We start from the raw sequence: 20,611 nt of genomic DNA on the forward strand, positions 1-20,611 counted from the left end.
TTAATCAAATATCTGACAGTTCAGATTTCTAGACTGTTTATAAAAACTCTCAATATGAGGAGGAGGAGACCATCAGTAATCTGGAAAAAAACAAACACAATAAAGCAACCAGAAAAAGAGAAAAAAACACTTCACAAATTGCCAAATTACTAATCGGGTAGATTCTCATAAAAACGTCATGACCTGGACAATTCAGCAACACCAAAAGACCCAAAAGAGATGATAAAAGCTGGGATAAGGGAAGAAATAATTAGGAATAAATATATTAGTGTTTTATCTTTCTTTTTTTTTCTAATTTTAGTAATGTTCTCTTGAAATATTTTCTCTTCTACTGTAAAGCAGATTAAGTTGCACTTGCATAAATAAATGCATTAGAATTATCATTACTTATGACCCATAGCAGCACCTTTTCAAAATTATGAAAAATAATAATAATAGAGCCATTCTCATTGCATTGTAAGAAAAAAAAAATTAAACTATATACACAAATATTAATATATGGTACAGCAACAAGTCTTACAATTTAAATGGGATAATTACTATAATTATAACTGTACAAAATGAAAATGTGTAATACATTGTTTCATTTCGATGATTTTCCACAGAGAATAAAAGTAAAATGTAATCATGAATGGCAAAATGTCAAATAGTTAAAGTCAAATTATGCAAATGACCCATTCTTTCTTTCAGAACTACCCTAATCCATTATAGACATTATCCCTTATCCATTATAGACATTATAGTGCGTTGTGAACACAACACACTATAATTTTTTTTTAATAGCCTGTGTAAATACTATATCAAAGGTGAAATATGAATTAATGTATCAGTTCAGGTATACAGGGATATGGGTGGTCAGGATATGAAAATGTTTGCAAATTAGCAGCTTAACCTGAGAAATAATATGAGCCATAAGCCACAACGCTGTGCAAAAGCCTGAGTACTCAAAGCTCCTGATTTATGCCACATAGCGATCCATTTGTATGTATACTGTACTCTTCGCTTCAGAACATTGTTGCCATAAATAAACCTAGAATGATGCAGGATGTGGAAAAATATCTGGTGAGCATCAACCTCCTCCACCTGGAATTTAGTTCAACAACAAGCCTACGTAGTTTGTATATTTGGATTGACATACATATCTATCTTCAAATTTTTTTTCAGCTGCTGTTTTCAGGATCTTTCATGTGTGACTCTCTTGGCTGTTTACATTAGTTAAATAATGAAAGCAACTACAAACACTCAGTGGTAGCTTACATGCATCTGTGGGTGTATGTGGCATTGCGTGAACGGAAGTGCAAGAACAGAGATAAAGCAGTCAGAGAAAGACGACAGCAGGGAGTATGAGCAGCCATATAATAACCAGTGGTAGTAATAGAGAAAAGAGGCTGATTTGAAGAAGTGGGACCTGTTTGTAGGAAGAGTTGCTTGCACTGCAACGTGCTGTTAATACCAGGTATTAAAAGCTCAAGCAAACATTGAAGGGCATAGGCACAGGCTAATAAATAATGCAAATCCACTTTAAATGCCTTTCATAAACTGCAGAGAGCTCAGACAGGGCACAGCCAATGACCTCCTTGTTAGCATATAGGACTCACGAGCCATATTTGAAGGCATAAAAAGTGAAGCAAAAGAATAAAAAACAAAAAATTTTGCTAAGGACACAAGGACACTGATTACCATTTTGGAGGTCTTTTGGTCATGGAAAACTTTCTATGATTATAGGCATTATCTAAGTGTCAAGAGACTATTTTACTTTGAACTAAGTCATTAATAGCATGTCTAAAAAATTCTTTTTGTACATCTTAAGTTATACAATTGCTAACTCTCTCCATATTAGCTTGCTTACTGTGCAGTAATGTGAACTTATTATATTTAACAGACCTAATCATTAGCAAAACAGAAAAAATACGACAATTTCAGGAAAAATATTAAATTAAAACTTTTGCTTGTTTACGCCATATTTCATCAGGGTAGTAGGCTAGCAAACCAAAATAAAACAACTTAAGGATGGCTATCGTGTGACAAAACATTTAATGTGACATGACATGAATGTGTATGACAGCTCCTTTGTTTAAGGTAGAGAGATGTATGTTTGTACTTTATTGTCCTGGCAAAACTTGATTATGTGTATAAAATAAATGATAGATAATGAAAAATTAATGAAGCTGCCACTGTTATGTGGAGTACACTAATATCATTTTGGGTACACTTTAGGGAACCCTAAAGCGTCATTAGCCGTTTCCGTGTCCGAACTCCGCTTCAAGTCCCAAAGTCAAAGGAACACTGTGAGTCACAAACTGTCTAAATTTCATCTTTAATGTTTTATTAAAGTGTGTGGCTGCTCTACCAGATGTAACAATTAAGTTTAACATGCAGGCAGTTAGAAGTTAGCAGGGAGTTAGCTTGCTAGTTTCCATCTAAACATAATATACCATGTTCTGACTGAGGAATTTCTGAAAAAAATTAAAACATACAGCTTTGCTATCACTTCTGACATAAGACAGGAAAACTAAACAGTAATGACAATTGTAGGATTATTGAAGTTGGACTAGCTGGTATTTAATGATGTGCTACGTGGTCGCTAGCTACACAGCTATGGTTAGCATAATCTAAACACATTAGCACAGTGAACCTGGAGGATGAATGCTAACTTTTTTCTACTCAATAAAAGTTAACGTGAGGGTTCCCGATGGTTAGGGACAAACACAATTGCATGGCAGGATGCTTTAAACGGACCAAACTTCAGTCAGAAGAACAACTGAGATAATCCATCCACAATACGAGGTTAGTTATTTGTTTATTGCTGCATGAGCTGAGCTGTCGATACATTGTAAGGTTTTAAAACTGAGCTTTAAAACGAACAATGTTTTAAAGCTCAGTTTAAATAAAAACCGAGAGAGGTCGACAGTGATCACTGCCTTTTTTAGGGACTTGTTCAGATTAAATGGAACAAGATATCATGCATTAAAACATGTTAAAAAGACAACAGCCTTATTAAACGCCGCGTAGTTTGGACCCGGAAGCAGGTTTTATCAGGTCATCACTTAAAGACCGGATGGTTGTGGAAGTACTAAGAATATTTGTATTGTAAATCCAGCAGCTGCTTCCTCCTTGTCAAAATGGCAAAATAGCAAGTGGGTGTCTAAAGCTACTGTATGCAAGGCAAAATTTTGTGTTGTGTTTGGTATAAAGACAATATTAAACTAACTGAAGGTAAATGCACGTGTCACACACCTGAAGCTTGAGAGTTGCAAACTGCATATAGTGTTACTGTTTATTAGAATACGAATCATCATCTTAATATTTGTGACAGCTGGGATAGGCTCTAACCCCTTGCAACAGATGAATCAGATGGATGAAAAAGAAATGACTGGATAGATGGATCTTAATATTACCAGTGAATCACATGATTTTCTGGAAAATCAAATGAGAAAATCTGTTTTTGGTTAAGCTATAAATTCTATCAATGTATATATTTATTCCGAAAAAAGCCATTTCCTGTACACTGGCTATGTATGTCACCATGTTGCACTACAACAGCTTTCTGAAATAACATACCTGCTCTAATCCAACACGTGGGGTCCATCTGAACACAGAGACAAATGAGAGAGGGCTGACATCCCACTTCAAATTGTCTTCACACTAACAAAATAATGGCCAAGCCATTAGAGCAAAAAGGGATGTTCTAATGTTGTGACCAGTTTCACACTGGCGTCTATTTACAGGCCTATCACTACAGTTATGATAATTACAGAGCAACAGAGTTATTATCGTACCTGCTGCTGAGATAAAGTAATCGCCTGTATATGTGAGGACAAAATAGACACCTTAATTTAAAATGCTAACCCATGCCTGAGATTGAACACGGCATGGTGTTCTATGGAGGGAGGACAAAAAAAAGAAATAATTTGCTCAGCACACAGTCAGTAGCTGTCATTGTCAAGACCAAACTATCTAACATATACAGCTGCAGTGTGACTCTGTGGAATTTAGCAGAATGAATCTCATTTGGTATATGAATTTACCAAAGATGGGCACTTTTGGAAAGAATGATTCAACTGCAAATAATCATTACATTTTTGCCACACATATTAATCACTTCAAAGGATAGTCGTGTTACGGCATGTGCCACTGGAAAAACCTGGGTCAGAATCAGCCGATTATGGTGGTCAGCTTTAAATAAACAATGTTGAATCAGATGGAAGCAGCCTAATCACATCTCTGTCTAGGTGCATAATAAGACAATCAAAAAGCGCCGTCAACATAATTTCTCGAATCATGCCACTGATTCACAAGTCTAAAAATTCCTTTACCACTTGATGACATGATGTAGTGCACAGGACCGGTGGCTTAGGGACAGACGACAAGGCTTTTAGAGGGCTCTGTTATCTTCAGTGTTCTTCTACCGCAAAGTGCAATTTCACTGTTTGTCCTGAGCCTTTATCATTTGATGTACCACAAGAGGATAAGACCGAGTCAACCGGTAAAAAATTCCACATAGAAAAATCTTACCGTGTTTCTTGACTGAGTCTATCAACCCCACCACCCATCACCCTTTTTCCTCCTACTTTCATTTCTCAACTCTGTCTATGGTTTGTTTGTCATATATATGGGTCTCCGTCTCTCTCATCAATGATAGAGACACGCAAGATTGAGTTTGATCAAAAGAAGCGGATTTAGAACCTCAGAGCGAGCAACAAGTGCAAAGTGTAACTATTCAAAGGAGGCTAAAAAGGTCAAGAGTTCTATGCTGAATAATCAGAAATGTGTTCCTCAGAAAATATGCAGCAGAGCGTGACACTAATTCATAAGAGGCAAAATCTGATGTAACCACCACATTTTTTTAGAAGCAGAGCTTAAAATATTCTTTGATGAAATTATCTTCCAAAGAAGCATGAAATGGGTTTTGACTATCACTAGTACAAAAACTTCATGGACGTTATGACACAAATATCAATGACCAATTATGGCCAAGTCCCAAAGAAACTCCAGAAACCAAGAATCTTGCAGATTATCTTAACCAACAGTGTAGCTTTCCATATTAATAAGATAACAAAGATAATTAATTTGATTCAGTTCCACTTCAGAAAGAATTCATACTCAAAATGAATAAGCTGTCCTAACTTAGCCATCTTTAGTAAACTGCTTAGTTCTGGGAACTAATTAGATTTTACAGTGTGGCAACAGAAGCCAGTAATAACAGTTTTTCAGTTGCTAATGTCTGATTAACTTATATCTGATTGGTAGAACCACTACTGTACCTCCACAGCATCATTTGTCAGACTCTGACAAATGCAGATAAATTCAAATAAGTAACAGGATCAAGAGAAACTGCTTTCTGTTAATGCTCCATTTAAATGCAAAGAGTCATTCTGCCTCCCCTAGTTAGTGTTTCTACTTTGCACACTGGATCATCAAAGCAAGCAGAGCCAGAAGAAAACCCGGCAGAGCGGAGATAGGGAAGAGGGCAGAGGGAGGAAAAGCCCTAAGAGGAGGGTTTCAAATCAGAAGAGCCACAGAAGTCTGCTTAGTTTTACTTGATTTTTCCCAAGTTGTCTTCATAATGGACTATGTTTTGCAAAGGCATTCATATTCTCAAACATGATATATCCTGCATCGAGGTTGCTTCTAACTGAGCGACTGTTTTACATCTGCCTAAAAAGGCTGGGGTTTTAAGGAATCTAAAATCAGATGCATTCTCAGAATAGACGCCTGTGCTTTTACGGCCCCCATTAACTGTGACAAGGTTTACTCTGCTCAATACTTATGTGTTTCCAGAAGCATTTCAAAGTTGATGCAAATAAAAAATATATAAACATGTCCTCTTTCATATTTATTTTGAAAGCTGTAGCTACTGAACAACAGTATCTGTCAAACTGCCAACACTCAATTAATGTGTTCTTGAAGTCTAGGTGATTACCCTCATTTTTCAGACTGGTCTCTGTTACAAAAATTATGTAGCACAGTGGGGCGTGTCTGACTTTGATTTACAGGTGTGGCTGTACTTCTTCAAGCACAAGAAGATTGTCCCAATGAGATGAGGTAATTAAGTGTACTGTTATGAAAAACAGACTAGCTGCCAACTTGGTGTGGTTCATTAAACTGTAATTAAATTACCTGACAAAAGCTTGTCATTTCAAAAACAGACTCAAGATGCTGCACGATACAGATGATGCACAAAAATCGAGTAATTACTAATGGGGTCAGCACCCGTAGCTGTACCAGTTACTATAGATGGATATTTTATATTACATATAATGATTCCAATGAACAATTTTGAACAATTTCTCTGCTACCAACCTGAAATAAAGGAAGTGTCTTTTTTGATTTCTAGTAAGATTTATGAATATTTATCATAAAGAACTATTAGAACTATGAAAAAGGAAAAGGTAGGTAACAAAAGGTTTAACGTCCAGCTGTGTGGATTACCCTGGTTTATGGCTCAAAAAGGAGTCCCCTTTACTCTTGACCAAGAAATATCTTCCGGTTACCTGTAGAACAACTGGCATTTATACCTCATACAGCATTTTTAACTCTCGCATCTCTTGCAAACCTGTGATCTAGAAAAATTTTGGGGGTGTTGCCAGGTCTCAAAGGAGGAACACAGCCACTCAAACTTATTTTGACAACATAAAGAACATTTAAGCATTTTGTATAAGAGTTAAACTAAATTTAAACTGCAGATGCCACCTTATTATATAAACAACATCAGAAACACTCTAATACACACCAATCATGTCCCCTTTTCTACATAGCTCCAACACTGAGTCTTGGCATCTCACTTCCTGCATTACAATGATGCTGGAAGGTTCAGAAGAAACACCATCCTGAAAAAAACGGCAAAGCTGAAGGGCGTAACGTGTTCCTTTTTAGCTGCAATGTTTCATGTCATTGGTATTCTACTGGCTGGTGGGCACAAATCAATACTATTGAGCTGCTGGTGCCCAATAAACTAAGTTGTTGTCTCAATTGCAGTCTCTTTAACATCTCTGAGAGAATTTAAAGCCCTTGGAAAAATTCAAGGTAAAATGTCTATCTGCAGGGTTATCACACAAAGTGTCTTGACAAATGCTATAGCTGTGCATAATTACCCTGGGCTTCAGAATGGACCAGAGGGTTTGACAGGCAGATGGTTTTCTACTGATGCATCATGCTTTGTTAAAAAAAAATAAAAAAGGCTGATGAAGGCTAATGCAGGAATGTAGCTCTATGTATTCTAACTTTTATTTTCATTGAGCTTAATTAAATTATTTTATATATTTTATAAGATATTGTATGGGAAACTTTCCTTAGAAATGTTTCTCTTTGGAATGGTTGTTGATTGGTGGTTTTAAGGGCTGCTAGTGCTGGTGATGCCGATGTTGCAGTGGTAAAAATACATTAATAAAAAGTTCTGCATTAATAATATGTGTCAAATAAAAGCAGTTATTGCTATTAAAATGCAAGTTAAAGTAAATGCTCCCTCACTTTCTGTCATACATGTACTGCGACTGGTGTATGTTCATATTCAACAATGCCATAGTTTCAAATAATGAGCGTGCAGAGTGATCCTAAAGCTCAGGGCTCAGACTGTTTTGAACACTCAAACAGTATCTTCTCTGTTTGCTGTGCACATTACCGGGGTTGATTGTAAAGGAAAGTTACATTTATTTGGTTTTCCTTTACAAGAAAACACAAGAAGTGTGGGAGTTCAATTTTTGGCCAACAAGGTATGCTAAAAAGGTACTGCTGCATCTATAAAAGGCATTGTTAAGGACTCAGAACCCCGAGCATCACTGAAATGTTTGTTTAGTGTTGAAAATCACACCAAATGGCTTGTGAGTACAGTTTTACTCAAGATAATCTACATGTATAATGTAGCTAGGCTGTTTCTTCAGAAGTTTACACACTCTTGCAATCTGTTTCTATGTGTGTAAGAGTGATTAAAATTAATTGTAGCCCAATGAGGCTTCATAAAACCTACTTAGCAGTTTTTCTTTGTTTGTTTGTTTAACTAATGGATGATTTGTCAAAGTAGAAAGGGGTGCAGTGAAGTAACTGCAAGAGAAAGAGGTGATTCTGACAAGCACCAGTTTGTGTCAGTGGTAAACAGGAAAGGGGCAACCAGTCAGAAGAATGTGGGCTTTCAGGGAGGGATGCCTGGAAGAGCTAAGAGGATGAACACAGGGCCTGCAGAATGGGTTAGTAATATATATATAGGTTAATAACATAAATGTGGATAACAGTATATCATGCAAAGCTATTCTAGTGGAAATTAGCATATTAGGTTGCCTTTAAGTATCAAAAGAACCATCATTAGATGCATTATGGCGTAATTCATTAATTTCAAAAGAAATTGTGCAATAAGTAAAGTAAAGAAATTTTTAGCTGTCCGTTTTCTTCTGCTCATTCAAATAAGTTTATCCAATCCCAGCTGTCATAGGACGAGGGGCAGGGTACAACCCAGACAGGTCACCAACCTGCCGCAGGAGCTTTAAGAAGAATATATGTTAAATCCTGAACTGACAGTAAAGTTAAGAACAGAACTTCAAAAGTATGATATTTAACTTTGCTTTCTTCTGTTATGACCAAGTACCAGTATGACAAGTGAGACCTGGAACACTACAATATAGAGGTTGTGAGTAAATGTACTTACACTGCACCACTTACTCTGGTTGCGATTACAAGGGCTTGTGCTGGAAAGACTATTTTTGATTAGTATGCAGCATTTAAAAATGAAGTGTTCCTTTGAAGTATAATTCACATTGAACTTTTGTTCCAGGAATACATTAACTCACTGTACCACTTTCTACCAGATAACACACAAGTGACTGAACAGAGGCAAGGCTGGAACGCAAGAAAACAAATTTATATTACATATATGAACTCAACAGCCACTTTTTTTGGGCATACTCGCTAGGTCTGTGTTGGATGCCCTTTTGCCTTAACTGTTTCAATACCATTCCGCAGGTATTTTGAAGTATATTGACGCGACAGCATCATAGGGTTGCTGTAGAGTTGTTGGCTGTTGGCTATGTCTGCTACACTCTCAAAAATAACATTATTTGCTTGGTTACTGCTATTCTACATTGTAAGGCAACAGTCCTTAACTCAGTGCATTTTTTATGCATGACCTCCAGAAGTGGGCTCACAACAGGCTCCTCTAACAGGATCTCACACAGCTTTATATCAACTCTTCATCTCTTATCTAGCAGAGGAACATTCAACTCATTCGAGCATGTCCTCATCCCGTCTGAAATCGACTTTCTCTAATGGGTCAAAGGAAGATGAAAAGCGAGTTTTGTGACGCTGCTGCCCCCTGAGGAACACCAGGAAGTGTAATCAGCAATGACCCATGCTAGACTCCTCCAATCCCAGGGAGTTCGTTAACATACCCATTCTGGCCCAGGGGAGGTATGCCCGGAACAGCGGAACAAGCACTTGACAACAGCAAATGAATTATTAAATCCCGGACGTCTGCCAGCTCCTTTCACAAATCGCCAACAACCAACCACTTTAAGTCAGCAGCCTATAACAGGCACCACAAGTTTTCCTCTTACATGTGTGCTTTTACTATGAGTTCCAAAAAATAAGTCCCCCTTAAATGAACATATATGTGAAGCGAGATAAGAGCCCCGGCCACCTGGGCTGACATGTGACAAACTTGAGCAATAGAAGCAACAAGAGACTGAATGTGGGGAAACAAACTGTCAGTAGGTTGATGATTGCAGCAGGGTAATAAGATTGTTTTGCATAAATCACTGAGGAAACCTAGTGAGCAATCAACTGGCCTTGTCTGTCAGTCCAAGCATTCCTTCAGACCTGTCTCAATACTGGCGAGAATGATTAGTTTTTCTGCAAGGTGATCACTGCACAATAACTCAGCTTCTAGGGTGATCTTGCTTTAAGTATTTTTTTCATTAGTCTTTTAACTAAACATTAAATAGTTGACTGCTGTGATTTGGTGCAATATAAATAAAAATGAGACAAAAGGGTATCTCTATAACGTATTTTCTTTTTATTTTAAGGGTGAAAAATCACAGAGTAAGATTAAGATTATTTATTTGTCACTGTGTTTTTTAAATGCACAAAAATAGCGGTAATAACAGAAATAACTATTCAAGAAAATAGCAATAAAATAATTATATAGAAATATTTAGGAGGCATAATAATTTTTTTTAATTGTTGTTTCACAAAACACTGTAAGTTTTTTTCCTTAGGCCCCTGTAGCACAGGCCTAGAGACTGGTTGGCAACTGTTGTTAAACACCGTTGGCTTGTGAGTTTTTGCTGGAGGTTGCTGATAGTCACTGTGTAGTCAACCTCTAAAGCTCCAGTAATGAAGGCCTAGAGACTGGTAGTCACCAGTCACAAGGGAAAAATGCATTGTAGTTGCTGGAGCTTGTTACCAACGACTCACTAAAAGACAGTGGAAAGTTGCAGCACACACTAAAAACAGAAACCGCTTGCCTTCAAAGTAAAACGTGTTAGAGTGACTTATTTTTCTAAACGTCAGAGAGAAAATTGCCTTCATAAAACAGAGGTAAAACAAGAAATTACAGACTATGTTCAAAAACACATTATGTTCCATATGATGGGAGCAGTTGTCAGTCCTTTTGGCGTGAATCATTCAGCCACCAGGAAAAATAACTGCTAGCTTTATGTAACACATTTGGTTCCCTGTAGCTGTGTATGGATGACGTTAATTGAGCTCCACCAGCTGTAGAATGTAAGAGAGCACTGGGGAAAAACCAACCACAATTAGAAAAAGTTCCAATAAATTTGGGTTAAAGGATATTTTGGTGCATCTTTGCTCTCTTTTCCTTATCAACCTGTCAACAAACTATTTCATTAAAAGTCCTAGAGATCAACAAACTCTAGGTGCCACTTTAGCTCAGTGACCTGCAGCCCTCCACTTCCTGCCTATGTTCACCGCTCCACAATGTAATGAAGCTAAAAATGCCCCAAAACTAATAATAAATAAAACCTCAGCAAGTTCTTTGTTGGCAAATGTGAGGCGAGCCTTTTGTTCTTTTGGGTCATTGGTAGCTTTCACCTTAGAACTCTCCCATGGATGCCATTTTTGCCCAGTCCCTTTCTAATTGCTAAATCATGAACACTGGCAAGTCAAGCCTGCAGTTCTTTAGACGTTTCTCTGGGTTTTTTGTGAACTCCCGGATGAGTCGTTGATGTGCTTGTGGTGTAATTTTAGTAGGATGGCCACTCCTGGGAAGGTACATACATTGTTCGGTGGATAATGAGTCTCAGTGTGGTTTGCTAGAGTCCCAAAGCCTTAGAAGTGGCTTTGTAACCTTTTAGAAGAGAATGACTTTGATTTTCATCTGTTCTGGAGTCTCTTTAGATTGTGGCATGTTTTGCTTTTTAAGATATTTTAGCTCACTTCACTTTGTCCTTAGGTTCTAGTCAAGTCATTTCTTGATTCAACAGGTCTGAGGCAGTAATCAGCAGAGGTGGGACCAAGTCATTGTTTTGCAAGTCTCAAGTAAGTCTCAAGTCTTTATCCTCAAGTCACAAGTCAAGTCTCAAGTAATGTCAGGCAAGTCAGAGTCGAGTCTCAAGTCACTGGTGTAAAAGTCCGAGTGAAGTCACAAGTCAGAAATTTTGAATTTCAAGTCCTTTCGAGTCTTAAAAAAAAAAAAAAAAACGAAAAAAGCATGTTGCAGTTATATGCTAAATGTAAATATTAGACCATGTGATTTTTAAATCTGTGTTTTTCTCAACACATGACAAAATAGTGAACTTAGAAAATATACACAAATTGTGAAATTGCACCTCTATAAAATGCAGCTCAATTAAACTTAGCTCCAAGAATAATTTTCACCGACAGTTCTGAGATAAGCGGCATGTTATTCTTGGATACGCTTGTTGGACCGGCTTTAAAATCGCATGACAAAAATATCATACACATTAAAAAAAAACTATATCACCAACGTAGCCTGGACAAGATTTGCTAGTTAGATGAAGTCAGCTATCTCAACGTAGCAAAAGAGAAGGACCACCTCCCGTTCTTTATGCAACTTCAACTGTCGGACAAAGTTGGAAGTTGTTCCATCTCTGTCTGTGATTCTCTTCTTGCATGTTTTGCATATTGCATTTCGGTTTTTTGTTGACTACTTCATAGTTTATGTACCTGAAAAAAATAACTCCTTGCAGGATTTTTGAGGGGTTTTTTTTCTTTTCTTTTTTTAAAAAAATCTGGTTAATTTGATTGGCTGTGCTACAACTCACGCAGACATATGTACGGAGTGTGGTTTGAATAAATGAATTGAATTAATGGTGCACACTTTCTACATAATATGCGTGTTAAATTTTATATTTGGGGTGAAATATCAAGTCTCTTAAAGTAAACCGGTTCAAGTCCAATTCAAGTCCCAGGTCATTGGTGTAAAAGTCCAAGTCAAGTCACAAGTCTTAGAACATTTTTTCAAGTCAAGTCTAAAGTCATAAAATTAATGACTCGAGTCTGACTCGAGTCCAAGTCATGTGACTCGAGTCCACACCTCTGGTAATCAGGCCTCAGTATGGCTAGTGAATCTGTAATCAGCTTTCCAAAAGTTGTGGTTAACCACAAAAATTTCATGATTCATCAAGGGAGATGATTACGATTACTTTTTCTCTTGGTGGCAGTGAAATTTAGATTTTTTTGGATAGCTGTTTACCCTTAATACATGCTGTCTTTGACTAATGAAACATTTAAGTGTGACAAATATGAAAAAATATAAGGAACTGGACAAATACTTTTTATAGCATCGTACATAGAGCAACATTAATGGTAATATTCTACAGCTTCCATTGAAACTATTTGCTGGCTTCCACTTGCTTGTAGTAAGTATTGTCTGGACTGTTGTTGTCTCGCAAAATTTGTCTATAGATAGCAAAATATTATCAAAAGAAAGGGGAAACAAAAAGCATAAAATGCTGTGGGAGGAAATTGCTCTGAAAGTCAATTTAAGAAGCTCATTTATGTGGTCCATCCAAGAGTCCAAAAACACTTAGTAAATTGTCTGTTCTGGATACAAAGGCATCCCAATAAATACAGGCTTTACAAATCTGTTAAAAATCTAATATAAATTTTAATGTACACTTTGGTCGATTATCTGGAAAAATTTTGGTCGTGCCCACTCTTCTAAGGTATTCTAAGGAAAGATTTTTCCAAAATCTTTTTACTAAATATACAGTGCGTAAGATGTCAGTGCAGATTGCAGTTAGCTGAAGTTTTAGTCAGGCAAGAAAGAGCAAGAACATTCAATTGTTTTTAATTTGTTTGATCTGAAAATAATTTTTTTATATCCTCTATATTTTAAAACATTTAAATAATATCAACACAAGCAACGAATCAGGAACAACAAACACATATGTGTCAATTCAATATCTTGTGTTTTCTTTTTTGTTTTTTTTTTTCGTTTTTCCTTTGAGTCCCTTCAAAAACTCAAATTCAACTTTAGTAGTTGTACTCAGACAGCAAAGTTATTCTGGACTGGATTTGCCCTGCAGTTTGTCACTCTCTAGGTAGACTGTCAGTCCACTGTTTACCTCGGTAAGGTGAGTCGTTGAGGATATCCTGAACCTTTCATTAGTAAGATTCAGTGTTGCCTTTTTTCTTTTTTGTTAGCTGCTGTTAGCCAGAGTGACTTATCCATCATTGAAGTGGATCTAAATTGTTGGAATCTTTATCACAGGGAAAGCGTGATTTTAATGTTAGGTTCGGGACTCAAGTCTAACATCACCCGACATAACTGAAAACCAGCAGCAGTTCTTGTTTAGTCAGCAGTCTGAAGATGTTTGTTGCTAAAGACCGGCCACATTTGTGAAACATGATTAGTTGGAGGTGAGACATTCTTCTTAGTCACGTCAAATGTAAGTAAATATTTTACCTACCTTTTTAGTGCATTTTAGGTGTGAGTGTATATGCATTTCAATACGTGTGAGGCTTATAAATTAGACCTGGTACATACATGAAGAAATTGTAACTCCTAGTGTTTTTGTTTGGAAACACCTGCCTGCTACTGAAAACAGGGCGAATAAGACCTACAACACTGAACCAAACTGTACATTTACCAAAACAGTAAGCTTAATAAGCTGAAATAATTTCACCTAAATCAAGTGAAGAAGAAGAGTGGGCGATAATTTTCTGTGTGAGCGCAACCTTGCTCACATTACAAACAGTCATTTGTCCTATTGTTTAATAAAAATATTCATTACTGCAGCTTTAAAAAGCTATATACCTTTTCTGCATTCAATCTAAATGACAAAAACCCTGTGAAAATCAGTTTGAATTTAGAGCCACAGTCAGAAATGCTCGTTTAATGTTCTGCAGCATATCTAAGAACCTCTATTCTTCACACCAAGGGGCATTTTGGGTATTTCATTCAAAAGTGAATAGCTTTCAATAAAGGTGTGAAAGAAGCCAGAATACAAGAATTCATTGGGTCCCGATTCCTCACAGCACATTTGAATGGCATACAGTAAAATCAAAGGCCTTCCTAACTGACTTGCAAAACTAGGTAGTGCACTGTGCGTATAAGGCAGTCAAAACACACTATTTGCCATACAGCTCACAGAAGGTGATGAAGGTCACTGATCCCCGAGTTATCATTTGCAGCAGCCGATCTGTATATCGTTTGCAGCGGCATGGCCAAGCACAAATTCTGCTTTTCTGCTTAACAGCATCAAAGGTTTTCGGCTTATGATTTAAATCAACTACTGCTACTGGTTTACTTGTTGTTTCTGCTGCATTTCAATCAAACATCTGACTATGGATAACCATGTTAATCTAATTATTTTTTCCTTTTGCCCTTGTTGGACTGCCATGCTTGACAGTTGGTATAAGGTGTTTGTGAGGTGTTGAGGTTCATATGAGGTGTTGTTGCTAAATGTGGTGCTGTGCATTAGGAGTATTTCTCCACTTATGTCCAATCAGTCCAAAGGAAATGTTTCCAAAAGTGTTGTGGTTTGTTCATCCTGTCATGCTGTTCTTTTTAGAGGAAATAACTTTGTCCTGGCAAACCTTCCAAATAAGCAGTATTTGTTCAGTTCTCTTGTAATTGCATTGGATGTTTATTCTGAGATGTAGCTGTGGCGGAGGTGTGGTCCCGGGCGCGGCTGCAGGGGAGGAGTGGTGCAGTGAGCTCAACGGGGCGGTGCTGGAGATGCCGGTGAGAACAGCTGATGGCGATTTGGACTGATGGTGGTTTCCTTCCCTTTTTATAGTGAGACGGAGAGGAGCGGGAAAAGAGGGAAATCAGCTGGGACCGACAGCTGTCAGACGGTGTTCTGTCATAACCCAGTGGAAACTTTAAATAAATGTGGAATCTGATGATAAAGACCTGTGTGTGTGTGTGTACCTGTGTGTAGTGCATTTCACAGTAGCTCTTGGGCTTTTTGCAATTTCTCCTATGTTTGACTCTCATTGCACAGTCTGACCTTAGGATGACTTTGATATGAAGTCCCCATATAGGAAGACTGTGGCATTTTGTTAACACACCTGAATGTTCCAGACCAGAAAACTACCAGAAAGAAGCTCTGGTTTTATTGGGTGGTTGCACTTGCAGGTGATCAGTTAATCGAGTGGACAAGATTAGAACCACCTGGCTGCTACTTACCATCACATTTCCTCATGAAGCACTAAGGGCATATTAAGTTTTTCACAGGACTTAAGCCATAAAATGTCATATAAGGTTTCTAACATTATTTCTGATATGCAGTACTGCAGTACTGTACTATATCAGAAATCTTTCTGATATAAGCCTCGTACACATCAAATAGCTAGAATAGAAATAGATTTAGCTATTTGATGTGAGCTTTGCAACCTGTTTTATACCAAACTGACAACTTGAAAAGTCTGGAAATACAAAATGTTTGGCAGTATTTGCCACATAACATAACTTTGAAGTAATAAACATTGTAGACAAATACACATTAAAAATATATTATGTTTATTCAATTCTAGAACTACATTTACTTGCAAAATCTTGTGGTTGTTTTGGGCAAAACATTTGAAAATATCTGTCATAAAACTAGCAGCAACATCAGTGTAGCTCCCTTTTCTTCACACCCTCCCCAGTTGAGAAACCATTGAGTTATCCTGTCAGGATTGCTCCGAAATGGATTAAGATTTGAGTTTTGGACCTGAAGTTCCCCTCCAGCAGTTGACAGAATGCCTCAAACTAATTCGCGGGAAATTTGTTTTCATTAAATATGTCATTATTTTAGTGTGAACATCCACAGAGTATAATGAACCATCTGGAAAATAACACAGCACATAAAAGCAGTGGCAAGCCAGTTTTATAGCTGAATGGTGGGTTATTCTGCATTGTGTGTCTTTGCACAACAACAGTACTGTTTATAACTTAGTATCTGGGCTAGATGGTAAATGCCTCACAACCCAATGTGAGCCCCACAAGGCTCACATTGGGTTTTGCAAAATATATAACTCAAGTATCAAGAACAAGACTGCAAAGCTAAGTAGGTTTATTGATGCTTTTCCATGAGATTGGAGTTTTAAATGTGGGTGCTGTACTTATAGCCATTTCCTTCATAACATTTCCTTTTTCATTAGTATATACTGTATTCTTCCAACAGTGATTCACTTTACTTTGATGGTTTCACATTTTTTGTGGTTGTGTACAGCACAGAAAAACATTTTTCTCAAGGCTTATGGCACAGAGGTGTGCCAACAATAAGACTAATGAGAGGCCAGAGGAGCGCACGTCCATGCTGAAGCCAGAAATCTTTCAGCGACTAAGCTAATGGTGAATAAGAGACTGGCAGTGGAAGCTGGAAGACCTGCAGGGATCACCTGCAGCTTTTCACCTACTTGGTTCAAATATTCATTAATTACCTCAGCAGCCTTTGGGATATATATAACATAGTGTTGCAAGGAACTGCAGATTATCATTCCTACTGATGAGCAATAATTTTACCTCTTAACATCAGTGCACCTCTGGGGTCGGGTTCAGGGGCAGAGTTTGGGTTTGTCATAGATTTTTCACATATTCAGAACATCCAAATGAAAAAGCTTCTAACAGAAAAAGATAGAATCTAAAAAAATTATGAGACTTTACTTTTGATAACATACTATGTAGAATGTGGCTAAAACACATTGTTTAACCATTTTTCCCAATCGCATTAGATCTATTATGTGACACCACACTGCATTAGAACCCTTATATACCCTTACCTCCAAAGAACCCAAATTCTTTCTGATTTTTTAAGTGATCTGGAGGAATAGGCTCAGGCTGGTCCCTGAATCAGCAGTTTGAGTTTGTTGTGGACTCTTATTGCAGTACTTAATAGATGACTTAAGTGTGAGTTCTGTATAGTTTAGCTTTTCACTCTACTGCATCTGAGTTATCTCTAGTTCTGGCTTTTGTTATTCCTAGTCTCATCTGTGTCTTACCACCTGCATCTGCTTTGTAGTTTTTCTTCAAAAAATTGTCAGTTACAAGAATTTAGGATTAACTGAAAATGAGTGAAAAAGCAACCGATGTCCTGAGGATTTTTTCATAACTGTAACACTGAGCTATTAGTAATTTAAGTGTAAAAAAAAAAAAAGCCACCTCGCTCAACGAAACCTTGTGGTCAGCAGGTCTTCTGCACCAACAAGTTGCCGTAAGGTAGGGTAAGCAAAACTGAAGCAAAAAAGAAAGAAATGTTTAAAGCATTATTAAGCTGCATGGCTCGCTGTGGCTGTAAGGCAGTAAGTAAAGCCAGCAATGGACTGTCAGCACTTCCAGGCTTTGGAGACAGCTGCCATTAAAATGACAGAAAGGAACCTCCAGCGGGTTAGGCTTGTTAATTTTAAGAATACTTCTGTTGGTTTATGAAGCCGTTCAGGACCTAAATACACTTCTGAAGTGCATTAAGAAACATCTCCAGTGGTCTGGGACAGATCTGCCTTCTGTGTCCTATCTCACTCAGCTGTTATAAACTGGGTTGAAATGTAAACTTGTGTTCTTATCTGTTATATTATTGTTAGTCCGTTAATTATAGTCAGTTACACTTTTCTCTTTCTTGTTTCTTATACACAATTTTCAGCTTTTCAGCCTTTTCTGTCTCTGCTGAACTTTGAATTGCTTATTGCTTTAGAGAGGATCTACAGACAAATACAGTTCCCTTAAGTAGTAAAAAGCCAAGCCAATGATGTCTAAATGAATTCTACCAACCACAAACCCTGTATACAAAAACATCCTGCTGCTTTCCTCTGCCCATTGCTCACTTAAAAATTGGTATGCTGTATATTTGCAGCAGAAATAATACAATTCTTTTTTAGAAGAGCTCAAAGTACTCGGTGTAGAGCAGATGTTCTTTTCCAGCTGCTGCTTTTCACACATGAGAGCTACCCAGTGTGAGCACACTCTATAACTGGTCTGGACTGAGCTGCTCCACTGCGCCAGGTGTGCAATAAAATTGTGATCAGTGACACAGAGACACTAACACAACTCCACTCCTGCCTGTCAGTGGAGTTTTTGGGGTCAGTCTAAAGCTGGATTTATGCCACTGTACTGCGGCAAATGTTAGATTCACACTTATTGACACACCATGTGTCAATAAGAAGACTGCAACAGGTTTGGCTTGCTGCAACAATCTGCCTGTACACACCTGAATTGTTAGACCTGAATTCTTGCATTGTCCAAAGGTCCACCAAACATTTCTCTGTCATGTTGGGAGAAGTACTGCATAAAAAGATGTTTCTTTTGTTTTTAGTTTGTTTGTTGGCCTAGTCATGAACAAAGGAGGAACTGTGTGAGGGAAGACGAGTATGTTCATGTTTTTAAATCACCGCCTGAATGTGTGAACAGACTTGTGGAAATTGTGTTGCTGTCAATGACTTTAACTCTGACACCTGCAGAAGCCTACCTCGCAAAAGATCCGGAGTTGGATGTGGCCAGTTGTAGGTCCTGATCAGCTGCCAGTCAAAGTCATCTTCTTGGCCCTGTCGATATTCACACAGCCCAGGGTCCGAGTCCTCATCAAAGGTGCAGCCAGCTACAGCAAGGGGCAGAAAAAAAGCAAACAGTTTCACAGGAAGTAAAAAGTATGAAACTCGTAGCTATCAGCAATGTGCCTTTGCAACTTGCTACCAGAAGAAAACTGGTGAAGGAATGCATTACAGTCTCCATTATTAGTTATATCACCACAGGCCCATTGTAAATGTCTAAATGCATCAGCTCCTGTAGAAGCTCTGCAGCAGTAAACTAAATTGCAGCTAATGCTTGGCACCAGGCGGTCAGCATGAAATGCCTATCTCATCTTTTCCCTCAAAATCTATCACCATTTGGTGCAATTAGCCCTGTGGTGTGAAAATGACACAGTAGCCACAGGTCACCCAAAGCCACAAATAATGGGCAACAGTGCCACAGCAGCGAAAGGGATTCTTCAGCTGATGGAGGACAACAAGCCCAGCTCTCAGCCTGTGAAGGTGACCTAACCCTAGCTGCCATCTAATGGTCACATTTACCATTGTGCCATTATCACACAAACCACAGGCTTTTAGAGGCACCAGCTGGGCTGTTAAACGAGGGGTCAAAAAAATGACATGTTCTAGTTTAACTGGTCAGAAAACACAGGTGCACATGAGAAAATGTAAAAATGAATACTCTGGACTTGGGAGGACCAATTTGCGATCATACATGCGTGTTAGCCATATGCTTCCATTAAGAGTCACAACTAACAATTATCTTTTTTATTTCTCTCTAGATTATTCTATCAATTCTTTATTCAGTAAACGGAATCACAATTTCCCAGAGACTCTGTGAGATTGCTTGTGGTACCCAAAAAGCAGTCTAAATAGCGAGATAGTTTCAAAATAACAGAAAACTCACAACAGAGAAGCCAGAAAATGTTTGCTGCCAATGTAATGACTTAATTATCAGAATTGTTTCTGTGGGTCGACTCGTGGACTTGCAGAAAAGCATTGGTTTTATTTCATTTCATTATGTAGCCATTGGTTGTCTCCAATATGGAAACAATGTTTGAGTAATTGCTCAGATCTTCATCATTAACTGTGGCTCCTTGGGGGTAGAGGAATGATGAAGAAACAAGAATTCTCGAGTGCTGCACAGGTATGAAGATTCACATAAACAAGAAAGCAGAATAAAACAGAGAGCGTTAGGATAAAAAAAAGATTTTAGATGTGCACGCTTCCAGTTTCCTTGTGCTACAAGTAATTGGTACTAGCAATGACCTTTGCTTTTAGCTTCAAAAAAAGAGAAAGCTAATTCGGCTAAATTTGATTTTTCATGACCTACCTAGAGCCGTTTGCTTGTGCCCAGTTGCCCAGGCAATGTCATTATGTTTTGAAATTTTCAATTCCACGTTATTTATAATGGCATCATAATCAATAGGGCATATAAATGGAGCAATAACAAAAAACCTAACTTGGAATAATCCACAGCTTTCCTAAGGTGACTTTGTCAACAAGGTCCTTGTTTCTGCAGCCCGAGCAGTCAAATTCAGCACAAATGGAAAAAGCAGGAATGAATCTAACCAGTGCTTCTACAGACTCAAATGAGTCTCCTCAGGTTAAAAACAAAGTGTGATCTGTGCAGCTCCACCTGCCCAGAGAGTAGTAGCATGGGACCTGCTGCCAGAGGGTAGCTTAGAAATAA

At 37.9% G+C, this 20,611-nt stretch overlaps 1 protein-coding gene across 7 annotated transcripts in view; it reads right to left on the minus strand.

Annotated features, from left to right (window-relative positions):
- The window catches only part of LOC146362544 (receptor-type tyrosine-protein phosphatase U-like), a 252,231-nt gene that overhangs the window by 156,311 nt on the left and 75,309 nt on the right, over positions 1-20,611 (minus strand). For all 7 annotated transcript variants that reach the window (XM_084919376.1, XM_084919377.1, XM_084919375.1 and 4 more), the window contains exon 2: positions 18,861-18,989. In XM_084919376.1, coding sequence (XP_084775502.1) covers positions 18,861-18,989 — 129 coding nt within the window. The remainder of the gene's footprint in view (positions 1-18,860; positions 18,990-20,611) is intronic.

Source organism: Perissodus microlepis, chromosome 22 (assembly GCF_051167445.1).
Source record: "Perissodus microlepis isolate ML-2025 ecotype Zambia chromosome 22, ASM5116744v1, whole genome shotgun sequence".
Lineage (NCBI taxonomy): Eukaryota > Metazoa > Chordata > Actinopteri > Cichliformes > Cichlidae > Perissodus > Perissodus microlepis.